Here is a 14,270-nt window from a genome sequence, read left to right on the forward strand (position 1 = left end):
AGCTGCAGACAAACCTATCATGCTCTTCTTGTGGAGAATCATGCAGCGAGAGGAAGAACCCATTATCTACGAGTGGCAAGTCCTTTCCTTTGGGACCACATGCAGTCCATGCTGTGCAACTTATGCACTGCAACACCATGTCCAAGGCTCCCAAGTCAACCATCCCGGTATCGCCGAAGATGTGACCCAGGCCTTCTATGTTGACAACTGCCTTTACAGCACACCAGATCCAGCCCACGCTAAGACTGTCATAGATGGACTGAGGCAACTTCTGGCAGAAGGCGGTTTTGAGATCAGGCAATCAGCAAGTAATCTGTCATCAGTTATTAAACACTTACCCACTGAAGCTAGATCTGTCAGCAGCGAACAGTGGCTGTCCCGAGATTGTGCTGACCTGGACGAGCCCACATTAGGGCTGCAGTGGAATTGCCTTGATGACACCATGGGTTATCGTCAACGCCCTTCAGAGCCTCTTCAACCTACACTGAGGAACCTTTACAAGACACTCGCAAGCCAGTATGACCCATTAGGGTTTATCATACTGTTTACAACCCGACCCAAAGTTCTCATCCAGGACATTTGGAAGCAAGACCTAGGCTGGGACGATCCTATTGAGCATCAACAATTTAAAGAGCAGTGGCTTGCTTGGGTTAAAGAGCTTTTTAACCTCCTTCATGTGCAGTTTCCCAGAGCCTATGCACCTCCAAATGCGGATACTTCGACAGCAATCAGACAGCTCCATGTGTTCTGTGATGCCTCTGAAAGAGCCTATGGCTCAGTCGCCTACCTGCGTATGACTGACGAGCAAGGTAACATCCACATCGCATTCCTCCTCGCCCATTCAAAAGTGAGTCCCAAGAAATGCCTCTCTATGCCTTGGCTCGAGCTCAGCGCAGCACTAACTGGTGCACAACTCGTAAAACTGATAGAGTCGGAACTCACCATCCCAATCCATCAAGTCATATGTTGGTCCGATTCCACCACTGTCCTTCATTGGCTGCAATCTGAGTCATGCCGGTACAAGGTTTTTGTTGGTACGCGGGTAGCCGAAATTCAGACACTGACCAACTTCACAAGCTGGAGGAACGTTGATTCACCTCGCAACCCTGCAGACCATATTACCAGGGGCCTTACCTTTAAGGAGCTGCAGAGTCACCGACAGTGGAGATCTGGTCCTTCTTTCCTATCTGAAACTCCAGACCGGTGGCCGACTATGCCCAGCGCTGCTGGAGAACCTGATGAAAGTGAGCTCAAAAAGAGTGCTTTCATAGAAGTTGTTCAAGCACCATCTGCCTCCCAACTACCTGAAGCCAGTCAGTTCCTTACATGGACAGACCTTGTTCAAGCCACTATGCAGTCCCATAACGGGGCAGCTACCCCTGATGTTTCAGACTTCATCGCTGCTGAAAGAGCTGTGCTAGTCCAAGCCCAGGCTGAATCTTTTCCTGCAGAAGTTAAAGCAATAAAGAGACTCAGTCCAGTACCTTCTGGCAGCAGGCTCGGTTCCCTCGCTCCAGAGTATGAGACAGCAACTGGCCTCATCCGTGTAGGGGGCAGGCTTCGGCGAGCAGTTGATCTGGAAGCTGAAACCATTCACCCAATCGTCCTTGATTCGAGACATCCTACCACTAAACTGCTTATTAGGGAATGTGACGAAAGGCTCCATCATCCAGGCACAGAGCGTATCCTAGCAGAATTAAGACGTCAGTATTGGATCCTGAGGGGGCGTGAGGAGATTCGCAAACACCAGTACAGCTGCCGTGAGTGCCAGTTTTGGCATGCTAAGCCTCAAAATCCAAGAATGGTAGACCCCCCACCTGCTCGACTGCGGCTATACAAACCTCCATTTTACTCAGCTGGAGTGGACTGTTTCGGCCCATTCCTGGTGATGATAGGTCGTCGCCAAGAGAAGAGGTGGGGTGTTCTATTCAAATGCATGATGACAAGATGCTTGCACATCGACCTCCTCGAAAGCCTGGATGCCGACGCCTTCCTGCTCGGTCTTCGCCACTTTATAGCACGTCGAGGCAAACCATTTGAGATACTTTGTGACAATGGTACAAACTTCACTGGTGGTTGTCGTGAGTTACAAGAAGCCTTTCAAGCTATGAGTCCACAGCTCCAAGAACAGCTTGCAGAGCAGAAGATCCGGTTCTGGTTTAATCCTCCACCTGCTCCCCACTTTGGAGGGATGTGGGAGAGGGAAATCAGATCAGTGAAGGCTTCTCTAAGAGTCATCTTGAAAGAGCAAGTTGTCCCGGAGCCAGTCCTACATACCCTGCTCACCGAAGTAGAAGGCATCCTGAATGCCAAGCCACTTGGGTACGTCTCAGCAGACATAGCAGATCCTGATCCTGTGACACCAAGCATGCTACTCATGGGTCGCAGAGATTCTTCTCTTCCACAAGCCCTCTACGACAACGAAAACCTGTTAGGGAGGCGCCGATGGAGACACAGTCAGGTGCTCGCCGATAACTTCTGGTCTTCCTTCACCCGCCAATGCCTTCCAGGCCTACATGATCATCAGAAGTGGACGACCGAGGCGAGGGGGCTCCGTGTTGGGCAGGTGGTCCTCATCGTCGACCCACGGTTCCCAAGAGCATCCTGGCCAGTGGGTATTGTGACTGAGACTTTTCCTGCTCCAGATGGTTGGGTATGTACAGCTTCTGTTAAGGTGAAATCGAAGATTTACACCCGTCTGGTCGTTCGGTTGATCCCTCTTCCTCAGTTGGCTGAGGAAGAAGATAGTACTCCAGGCAGTCTTCCCGGGGATGGACAATTATCCTGACTGACAATTGGGGGCGGCTGTGTTGGGAAGACTGGGGGGAAGTAATGTTTGTTCCATGTTTCTACACGTGCCTCTTTAAGTGTTGCACATTGTTCCATGTCCTGTTCTGACAGAGCTACCAGGTGTGCGTCATCTGTTCTAAAGTAAGTTAATTTACTGTTTAAATGTTCTTAATTTACCTTTGAATATATAGTGCTGATGTTTATGTGTATTTTGCTGACACTGACTGCTGTTTGGACAGACATTTAAGGCTTTAATTAGTGGTTTATTCAGGCCTGTCTGCTGTCATCTGAGCTAATGCTAACTTAGCATAGGATTGCTGCAGTGCTTGTGCAGGCTTATAATGTAGCTCGGTTTCTGCTGGGTAAATGTTGTGTTCCTATGTTTATCTTTGTTATTATCTTGCTAATTCATTCTCACATTCTTATTGTATTTCCAGACCACACACACACATACACAAATACATATGTACCTACATGAAAGTATATGCTGTCATTCTGGAACAATCAGCTGTAATCATTAAAGAAGTGTTCTTAAATCATCCAGTCCTCCTGATTCTCTGACTGGAATCTCCAGTCCATCCTGGCTGCTCCAACCAGTGTTATTTAATTAATTAATGTGGGAAATACTACAGTATTTCTATAGACATTGAGTCTGCTGCTAAGACATTCATTCAATCAAAGATCACTTGATGTTTTAATGTTTTTTTTTACATGATTATCTTTTTAATGACGTCCTTTTTGTTACAGACAAGGAGAGCTGAGGTAAAGGTAGCACTGCCTTGGGCCACAGTGTTTTAAGTGGGAGCCCCCTGCCTCTGTCATCAAGGCATCAACATCTGTGACAAACACCTACAACATGAGACATGTCCCCAGATAAATGATGGACAGTTGGTTGATGTGAAATATTGACAAATAAATGTATTTTGTCAAAATTCTTGTTAGTTTTCATTTTTAATTTGTGGTTGATTAAAACTAGCATTAGGAGGCCACAGTGCAGGGAGAGCTGCTGGTATGGAGGTGATGACATCAGTCTGAAGGTAGAAATCAACGTTAAAACAGGACAGTCATGTTAAAAAATGACTTTTTGTGTTTTTTTTCGCCGGAACGCATCAGGTCACTCAAGTCTCACTCTTGTCATTTTCTGAAACTTGGCAGCCCTGATGATAATAATAATAATAATAATAATAATAATAATAATAATAATAATAATATATAACTTAACTGGGTATATGAAGCACATTTGTTTCTTTAATATACTTACAGTTAATATACAAGTCAACGCATTGCATATTTACTGTTAATTTCACGTTGCTTGTCTTCAAGTTAGACGTACTAGCCATAAACATTTCAGACATTACTGAATAAATTACAGTTTAAATGTAGGATAATTCATAATGTCATAAAATCAGTCAGGAAGAAATTAGATCCCTCAAATACACAATCTACCATTAACAAAATGTCTACTGTAAACAGATGACCACTTTGATTTTGTGCTCCATGTGTTTTAATTTACGTTTGTTCGCCTCAGTGCTTGGATCTATAATTTCTGTTTTTGGCCTTTTTCTGTCGGTATTCTGTAAAATGATATATTTTCCTTCAGCCAGGCGTGGTTATGACAGCCAAATACTACGCAGGATTTGGGCTTTATACGATAAAAATCAGCCAGACTGCAAAATCAGCGGTAAATAGCTGTTGTCAGGCAAATGATTACCACTCGTTGCTAAGTCAAGTGCTGACGTCCTGTGAAAAGGTGTATTCTAATTATTATTTTCCCCCTGAAAGGCAATTACAATTATATTTAGTGTTGCCACCGTCCCTTAAAATATGGAATCGTTCCTTATTTGACCATTAAATGGTGCATCCCGTACTGAGCCAAAACCGAACGCTGTTTGTTCCGTATTTGTATAAATGACCAGAACATTAGACATGTCCGTCAGACCGTCACACACAAAGTAAAACACAGGAAATGCCAAAGCCAGCAACATCGTCGTGGTGGTATCCACGTACGTAGGACCCCCACTCTATGTGGTGTGTTCAGTGTACATGGATGTGAGTGTGTGGTGCTTTCAGGGACTGTTGGAGAATAGAGAGACGACACACACACACCAGCGCTAACCCTAAAAATGTCCAACTTTAGATAGTTTTCAGTGTCAAACAGCCTCAGGAGAACAACACTATAGATATGAACAATCATCATCATCTCCTGAGGATGATACAGTAGACACATCATGGTTGGACTGATTTAATAAACTACTGGGATTTGATTTCATGTTTAGGATGTGGAGGTTTTGAGTTAAATAAAAGATTATTTATTATTACAGTCATATTAGGCAATATAAATAGGCATATTATGTATGGGCTTTTAACAAAAATCGTACTGATAGGTTAACAATAAACAAATACATAACTATTTTATATTATATATATTCCCTTGGTTAAAAATGTTTGTAGAGATTTCTGTATATTCTAACATTTTCCTATGATTTAAAAAATTGATTGAGAAATGTTTCTGGGTACTAGTAGCTCCTTCAGTGTGCTGCCGTACCCCTCTGGGTATGTGTACCCCTGGTTGGGAACCACAGCTTGGGGTAATCTTTATTTCTATAGGTAGTTTTTAATCAACGTGATTCTAAACTTTTATTCTTAATCAGTAAAATTAATAAAGGTCATTCATGTTATACAGTAAAATTCAATATTTTAAGAAAGTAATGTTTGCTTTACATAACTCCGTTAACTAAGTTTTAAATTGAATTTAACTTAATTTGAATAGGTTTTTGTGATCTAGCTACGGTTATTTCTGTTTTTATTACAGGTGGTTTTTATTTTTTTGGTGTACTGTGTGTCTTCTGTGACCTGAATGTGTTCTGCTCTAAGGTCTGTAGTAGATCAGCTCCTTCTGTTGTTTTTTAAATACAGTTCTCTGCATGTTGTTCAGTAGTGAGTGTGTAGTACATTAACTATTTGTGCACTGTATGTACATTTTAATATGATACGCTGTACTGTAAAAATGTTTAATTTAGATTTATGAAGAATCCTTCATGTACCTCATTATTGCAAACCAAAACACACACACACAAAAAAAAAATGAATAAAACAATTGCCTTTTATGACATTTTTATTTGATTTTACAAAAGAAGTGAGAGACTCGTGACTGAGCTGGATGAAGGCTGCTCTGCAGTGATGGAGGAAACATTGTCCTGGTCTTTTTCGAAGTCTCTCTTTGTTTGTTGAGTTGATCTTCTTTTTAAAAACAAAATGAAAAAGAACACACTTTAAGAAACGTAAATATGAGTAAAGGACATCAAAATCAATCAATGGCAATTTTACAAATAAAAAATTACTTTCAAGTATAATAAAAATAATATATTGATAGGTTTACAGATGAAAGACATTACACTGATAAAAAAAGGACAATTAGACTTGGAGAAAGTCACGTTATCTAGATAATGAGGACGCAAAGCAGTCCTTTCCTCCTGAGTATGTTTGTGCTTCTAGACTGTTGCTTCTCCACATTGGTCTGTCTTTTTCCTTTTGCTTTGCTATGTAACCGTTGTGCCTAATGCCGGGATGGAGACTTCTCCTGCTGGAACGTCCACCATTTTACCTTTGCTACCAAGGACGTGAGCATGCATAGACTAATTTTTTTTTTTTTTTTTAATTTTACTTACTTTACAAGACAATCTTTGATGTTTACTTCATGCTGCCTCTTCTTCCCATATCTCTGTTTAACTTAAATCTCCTCAGTGGTTTTACCTGCTAGTGGAAAAAAAAAAGATAAGAGTGTCATGACAACTATGTAGCATAACCTTTAGTTGAGGAATGTGCCAAAAATGACAGAAAAAAGTCTTACTTCAGTGTTCATGAGAGCTTCAGTAGGAATACGATTAGGATCACTACGATTTAGCTCACGGCTACCAGACAGAGGACGATTTCCAGGCCTGTCAGAAGGTGGGACTCTGTGGAAGTGAGGGTGACGAGGGGCTTGTGAGTGGGAGTTTGCTCCACTTTCCATCCCAGGGCCATCAACTCTCCTCATCTTTCCCGGAGGTGGTCCGCGTGAAGTCCAACTTTCTTCTCTCATCCTCCTTCGGCTTTCAGCTGGGGATGGAGGACGGTGAACAAGTCGGAGGCCATGTTGGTTGGAGGGAGGCAGTGAATGAAAACCACCACCCTGTGGATCGTCTCTTCTAATCCGTGTGTGATGTCCATCATCAAGTGGGGGGTGTGGTGGACGGAGGCTGTGGGCGGCCTGTGGAGGGGCTTTCACTGGTGAATGTCTTGCACGAGAACTGTTGTTCTTTTCTTTTCTGGGTGTGGTTGAGTTTGGAGCATCTTCTGATCTTCTCATTTCATCACTTTTTAACTTCAAACCGTCCACCTCAGTTTTGGTCTTTTCTATGGAGGATTTCTCTGTCTTTGCTTTGTCAGACTGATCCTTTGATACACACTTAGTGGAGGTTTTGGCAGCTGTTGCAGAGCTTTTTGAAGGTGCAGCTTTAGAGGCAGCTGTGCTACCTGAAGCCTTTGATGCTGAGGAAGACTTTTTATTTTGTGAGGGCAATTCATCCATTGGTTCATCTCTGACTGGTGATGATTCTGGTTCATCGGCCTTTCTCTTTTTCCCCTTGTTGGTTTTTGGGATTTCATAGCTGGACTTGGTAGTAAATGAGGAAGAGGATCGAGGAGGAGGAGGCGCAGCTCTTCTGTCTGTCCTGTTGTCTCTTCGTCTCGCGCTCTCATGTACTGAATCATTTCTGGGTAAAGACGACATACGATCTCTTTCCTTATCCCTACTGCTGTGACCCGTGTGATACTTTGAGGGCTGTTGATTGTCATAATCGTTGAAGTACGTGCTGTCTGCATAGTTCTTCTCCCTCTGTTGATACCTTTCTCTGTCCCAGCGGTTTTGGCTTCCAGAACTCTGACCTTTTCTTTCATATGGTGGCAGTTCTCGGGGAGGTGGCGTTCGTCCACCAGGGCTGCGGGCCCGATAGCCAACATGTGAGCGAGGCCGTGATCTAGATCTATAGGGTCCCTGATTAGCAAAGGAGGACTGCGGGAACCCAGATGGTGATCTAGATCTATAGGGTCCCTGATTAGCAAAGTAGGACTGCGGGAACCCAGATGGTGATCTAGATCTATAGGGTCTCTGATTAGCAAAGGAGGACTGCGGGAACCCAGATGGTGATCTAGATCTATAGGGTCCCTGATTAGCAAAGGAGGACTGCGGGAACCCAGATGGTGATCTAGATCTATAGGGTCCCTGATTAGCAAAGTAGGACTGCGGGAACCCAGATGGTGATCTAGATCTATAGGGTCTCTGATTAGCAAAGGAGGACTGCGGGAACCCAGATGGTGAACTAGATCTATAGTGTCCCTGATTGGAAAAGGAGGACTGCGGGAACCCAGATGGTGATCTAGATCTATAGGGTCCCTGATTAGCAAAGGAGGACTGCGGGAACCCAGATGGTGATCTAGATCTATAGGGTCTCTGATTAGCAAAGGAGGACTGCGGGAACCCAGATGGTGATCTAGATCTATAGTGTCCCTGATTGGAAAAGGAGGACTGCGGGAACCCAGATGGTGATCTAGATCTATAGGGTCCCAGATTAGCGAAGGAGGACTGCGGGAACCCAGATGGTGATCCAGATCTATAGTGTCCCTGATTGGAGTAGGAGGACTGCGGGAACCCAGAGCGCCGGTAGGCATAAGACCTTGAATGAGAACGAGATCTTGGCCGTGAGCGTCGTTCATAACTGCGCCCATCGCGTCTGGAAAATGGGGAACGTGGGTCAGACTGACCGTCTTTGTGGCAGCCTTTTGTGACCTCATCAAGTTTGGAGGTAGCTCTGAAAAAAAAAAAAAGATAAGAAATGGATCAACTATTTTATATGCCCTGAACTTTTTCAATTTGCATTAGTGAATTGAGTCAGAACCAGCAGTTAAAGCATTTTAAACAGAATATACCACTTTAATAAATCATTTTTGACCAATCACTGTCTGAATCCTCAACTACACCACTTTGTAGGTCATCATCTTTCATTCCTTCTGTTGTGCCACATTTACTGAGAAATATTACAGTAAGAGAACAGAAAAGCCACTTTGCACAGGGTCAAATATATGAGTGAGCAGGGCATTCATCAGGGTGAATTCTAGATCTTTAGACATGCAGTTACAGCAGAAACCACAGTGGGATACAGCTGCGTTACATTTTTTAATTTCTTGTTTTGCAACAAGACAACATGAACAAAGCTTTTGAAGTGAATAAAAAGGCTAAAACTGTTTTTCTGCAAAGCAACTACAACTTGAGGTATGATTCTGCTCCTAACATTCAGTGGATTATCTGAGGCTTCCAAAACTAACAGGTTTCTCACTTTTCCATCTGGAGGGGTAGTGGAAGACTGACAGACGGGGGCTGGGAACCAGGGCCCCCCCATGGAGGATTAAAAACTGGGTTTCCAGAAGCATAGACGGGCTGAGGCTGGTATCTAATTATGGGTGGCGGAATGAGGGCGGGGCCTGAGGTGTATGATGGGAGGTATGGTTGTGGTGGGGGTCCGTAGGGGGCTGGGGACGGGTACACGGGAGGCGGAGCTGGGTGTTGCACCTGTGCACGCCTACGCACTGTGTATCCTGTCATATTCTCGACATGGCAGTGCTGCTTTAATGTGCCATTATATTCATTATTTCTGAAAGCAGGTAATACATACTCGGCAGTCAGGATCGGCATGGCTCCTTTGGTGTCTGGCTCTACTTTCATTATAACGCTCCGAAGGATGCCCTTGCTGGTTTTCGCTGGCTTACGTTCCTTGTCCCGTTTCTGGGAATCCTGAGAAAAAAAATTAAATCATTTCTTATATATAAAAGATAAGTTTTTCAAAAAGCACTGAACAAATTATGACAGTTACTGGCTGGATTATTAAAGTTTCTAGCAGACATTGTTGGACAGACAGTTCCCCTCCACATCTGTGTCCAGTCCAACTCTTTTTGTCTTTGCAAAAACTTGAACGATCTTCTGCAGAGTAGTCCATTTTAACACAGGCACATTGAAGCAAGTAGTTTAAGATACAATTACCAATGGTTTTGTCTTGACAGATTTTTTAAAATAAAAAAACAAAAAGATTACAGGTGTACAGTGCTTAACAAATCTATTAGTCCAACTGTCAAAAAAGAGGCTTCAAGTGGACTTTTGGATTAACTTAACTCAACGTTTTACTGTTTGGAATGGAATATTTAAAATGATGTCTTGTTTTGTTTTGTTCAGGAATCCAAGTACCGGTACATCATTTAAACATCAAATAAATCTATTTTAGTTGTGCGTACAACAGGAAGAATTTTTTGAGAACACAAGATTTTAACAAAAAAATCTATAATTTCCATAAATATTGGTCCACCAAAGATGATTTTTGTTGTAACTCATGTTCAACAGTTTAATGGGAGTGTCCAATATTATTGTAAAGCACTGCACACAGTTAGGGAACAAAAAACAGTGATATTTACTTTTCTAAAGTTGGACTATACACACTGTAAGTTTCATCTCTTCTTGCTAGGCCATTAAATTAATTACAATTCTTCAGTTCTTTTACCTATCTAGTTTGATGCCAAAATATTTGAAAAATTAAAGCAGCTTTTGGCATGTTTGTGTGGATCGCTAAATAGTTTTACATGATGTGCAGAGTTTTAAAAGTCTTTTTTTTTTTTAATGCCAAAAGAGTCTTTTTGAAGCAAATCAGGAAAAAATAAATAAATAATAATAATAATAATAATAATAATGGGTTGGATTCATATAGGAGTGTTTTAAAAGTCTTTTTTTTAGATGCCATAAGTCTTTTTGAAGCAAATCAGGAATAATAATATTATTAATAATAATATTATTATTAATAATACTAATAATAATAATAATAATAATAATAATAATAATAATAATTAATAGTTCTCATTTCCTAGGCCACAGAATAAATGGTTTACCATTACTTTTCAAACACAATTAGCAGCCGAAATAATGATAAACCACTTTTAATTGGAATACCTGATAACGATAAAAGTCCAATTAAAAACATCAGGTAGCTAACCTAGAATAGCATTTAGTCAACAACACACAGAACCTGGACACTAAACAAACAAAAAATATCAAACTTGATGTGTGTGAACAGGATGTTCTGTAAAATTGCTCAAGAAGCAGGAAAGAGGATGAGATAATAGAATGGATGAAGTGAGATTGTTTTACTTACGGGTTTGATTGATTCCAACACAGATGCTTCAGAACAATGTCTGCAGAAACAAAAGAACACATCGATGCAATCAGACAACTTCATGATTCTACACTAATTACTGATAGAATGTTCTTGAATTTGTGGTCATTTCTGAAACATTGACATGTGATTTGTGGGAACTTTATCATTATTTTGTATGAAAGATGTCAGGTTTTTTGAAAAAAGGTGTGCACAATCACTAGACAAAGAACAACAGAAGAAAAGTTATAAACCTATGTCATGTTTGGGAGCAGCATTTTTTTTTTAAATCACAAGAAATGAAAATGAATTACATCTGAAATTTCTATATTTAATCTTTTGATGTACAAATAATATACTTACAGAGTTAACGTCTTGCCACCTGGTTTCACTACACTGATCGGCTTACGACGGACGATGACAGATGAGAGCTTTGGGATTTGAACTTTATCATCTGTGTATTCTGTAAAAAAGAAAACAGTACAAAACACACAAAAATATTTAGCCTTGACATTTCTCAATATTTAGAAAGTAGTGTTTTCTTTGTGAGTAAACAGAAACCCATATTAAATAATGGGAGTCTCCTGTGCTACTTTCAATCAATAAACAGCAAGATAATAACTGGGTCTTCTTAACCACTCTGTGATGTTTGGTTTTTTGTAAAAACAAAGTTTATGCCATTTTACCAGTTTAGGAAGCTTATAGAAATAATTACACTGCATGTTTACACAGTGAGAAAAGCTGAAAACACTGATGATGCTATAATCAGAACGTTCTTACTTTGTGTTTTTGACTTGTTTTGTGACATTCCTTTTATTTTACGTTGTTTTTGTTTACACATGTTCATAAAGAAATCAATCCAGAGTCTGTTGTGTGTCAGGGAGTTGGGCTGACAAAAAGTTTCACTTTCACTGCCCATACTCCACCTTTAAAAATATTTCTATTTCCATAATGCCAGCATTTTTCATACAAATACGGCTCATAAACAGATAATAATACATGCATTGCATACTTCTTTATTTTGCTGACATTTTATTTCACAAATTTTTTTTTTTTGCAAAATACCACACACTGAAAATTGATGTCAACTGATATATTTGCCTGTTATCCATTGTGTGTCCCATCAATACCAATAGCAGACCATATGGTAAAACAATCAATGTGTAGTCAGATTATATTTCATCATATTTTAAAATCGTTAGATTCAAAAACAAAAGTAATTTCAGTTTAGAGCCTACATACTAATGTGTAAAGATGAAATTGTTCATACATTGCTTTAATTTTTAATTTCAAGATATTTCTGAAATTAAATCTGACGCACATTCCAAGTTCATAAAACAAATCTTTGCATAGCAAGGGTTAGGGTTACGTACTTTCTCGAGTCTGCTCATTGGAGATCTGTAGTTCACAGGTTGTGGCCTTCAGGTTCTCCTGAGCCATGATCCGTTCCTTGAGCTCAGTGAGGCTGATGTGCAACCCATTGAAAGTGATAGTTTTTTGTTCCATTTTGGAAACAAACTTATAGTGAATGTAGGACATTTTTACACGTCTTTACACTTTCACTTGAAGTTTATAAACCTTGTATATTTGCTGACTACAAAGTGGGAAATAGAGTCCTTGATTTGTTCAGATTAAAATAACTGTAGAGAAAGGCCAGATCACCGTTGAGTGGTACCTCGTACTCCTTCAGTTCGTCTGCAAACAAACACAGAACACATCAGTATGTCAGCACATCAAGGAAAGTGCGTACAGCTCCATTAGGTACAAGCTGTACAAAATCAATGGTCCGTAGTGTCCGTGACGGAGAGCCCAGACCGCCGTCCTGCGAGCCGCCCGTGTGGCAGTGAACAGCGGCCCCGGCCTTCCGTGACACTTAGTCCCACAGACAGTGACTGTAGTTCAGATAATGAACCACAAAACGTCAACAGAGCTATTTCAAATAACTACAGAGTCCGTGACCACCATTAGACCCCGAAAACTGGCAAACTAAAGCAAAAGTTAGTACGCTACACCTGGAGGCCTAACAATGCTAAGCTAATGGCGTTAGCCAGGTAACCGTTAAATGTACCACACGATCCACAAGTCACGTAATGGAGTAACAATCCTCTTCAATGCACAATTATGAACATCCAGGACAAAATAGAAGCTATATTTCCAAATGAATCTTCAGTTTTAATCTGTTCTGACAAAAATCACTGACAAGACGGAGAAAGTGGGGTCATCAAATGACTCTGGCACTATAATTCACTTAGTAATATCACTAAATTAGTCGTTAAATTTTACAATATTACAAAACTATGGGGTGCCAAGTGTAAAAATTTAGTATAAAAGTTGTTGCTAATGCATTTTCATTATTTATCTCACTTTTCTCATATTTAACACATTTTCCTACATTTAACACAACATTTAACCACATATATAGAGGTAAAAAAAGAGCATTAAATCTAAATATTTAAATCTAAATCTAAATTGTATATGTTATATCTAAATGTTCTATATATATATATATATGTATATATATATATACATATATAACATTTAGATTTAAATTAAATATTTAGTCTTAGATTTAACATTTACACATAAATGTTATGTTAAATGTAGGAAAATGTGCTAAATATGAGAAAAATGTGTTAGCTATAACTTTTATACTAAATTCTTACACTTGTCACCTCATAATAAACAAGCAGTATTTACTTTTTTTTTAAATTTACGAACTTCATTAAATATTTTAACAGAGTTAGTCGTTAAAGTTTATAATATTACAAGAAACTAACCTTAGTTCAGAAATGAGGACACCTGTTGGTCTATATTTGCAGTGTTTAAAGGATTTCAGAACCAATAAAGTTGTTTATCAGAGCCATCCAAGCAGTAACTGATAGATTGTTCGATTCTAAACGTTTCTTTTATCTTTACCTGCGTTGTCCTGACTACGACCTTGACATCCGTCAACATAATGGATGACGTCATCGGACCGAAACAAAAATGGCGGCGCCGGAGAAAAAGTGCACGGCAGTGAAGACACACACTCGTTCGTCGAAGGCAGGTGTTCCCCGTATGTTGTCAATTACTAAAGTTCAATTACAACTAGAATATTTGCATTTCCTGAAGCCTACGTCGTCTAGCACTGCATTAGCATTAGCATTAGCTTAATCATTGATTTCTATCAGATATTTTCAATGGTCTTTGTTAGCAGAATTATGTCAAAATTATTTAATTCAATGTGCAATTTTGACTGCATTACTGTAG

General features: G+C 40.2%; 1 protein-coding gene across 3 annotated transcripts; it reads right to left on the reverse strand.

Annotated features, from left to right (window-relative positions):
* Window positions 1-6,002: 6,002 nt before the first annotated feature.
* LOC114471036 (serine/arginine repetitive matrix protein 2-like) lies at window positions 6,003-13,924 on the reverse strand. 3 transcript variants are annotated; one of them, XM_028459556.1, is made up of 8 exons: window positions 13,799-13,924; window positions 12,395-12,716; window positions 11,385-11,484; window positions 11,022-11,061; window positions 9,501-9,619; window positions 6,641-8,639; window positions 6,459-6,543; window positions 6,003-6,030 (listed from the first exon to the last, which is right to left on the reverse strand). In XM_028459556.1, the coding sequence occupies exons 2-7, from the start codon at window positions 12,558-12,560 to the stop codon at window positions 6,481-6,483; spliced, it is 2,487 nt and encodes an 828-aa protein (XP_028315357.1). In that variant the 5' UTR covers window positions 12,561-12,716; window positions 13,799-13,924; the 3' UTR covers window positions 6,003-6,030; window positions 6,459-6,480. The 3 variants fall into 3 exon arrangements, with proteins under 3 accessions (XP_028315357.1, XP_028315358.1, XP_028315359.1); XM_028459557.1 differs by having other exon boundaries at window positions 6,459-6,546; XM_028459558.1 differs by lacking the exon at window positions 6,003-6,030 and having other exon boundaries at window positions 6,366-6,546.
* Between the last annotated feature and the right edge of the window lie 346 nt (window positions 13,925-14,270).

The sequence above is a fragment of the Gouania willdenowi genome, chromosome 10, assembly GCF_900634775.1.
Source record: "Gouania willdenowi chromosome 10, fGouWil2.1, whole genome shotgun sequence".
Classification (NCBI taxonomy): Eukaryota; Metazoa; Chordata; class Actinopteri; order Blenniiformes; family Gobiesocidae; genus Gouania; species Gouania willdenowi.

Bases quoted from the DNA above. Each gene is read 5' to 3' on its own strand.
- LOC114471036 (XM_028459557.1), bottom strand. From the start codon at position 12,560: ATGTCCTACATTCACTATAAGTTTGTTTCCAAAATGGAACAAAAAACT. The intron at 11,062-11,384 runs GTAAGTATATTA...TTGTTTCTGCAG, and splicing joins GGTGGCAAGACGTTAACTCT to ACATTGTTCTGAAGCATCTG. The intron at 9,620-11,021 runs GTAAGTAAAACA...TTTTTTTCTCAG, and splicing joins TGTTGGAATCAATCAAACCC to GATTCCCAGAAACGGGACAA.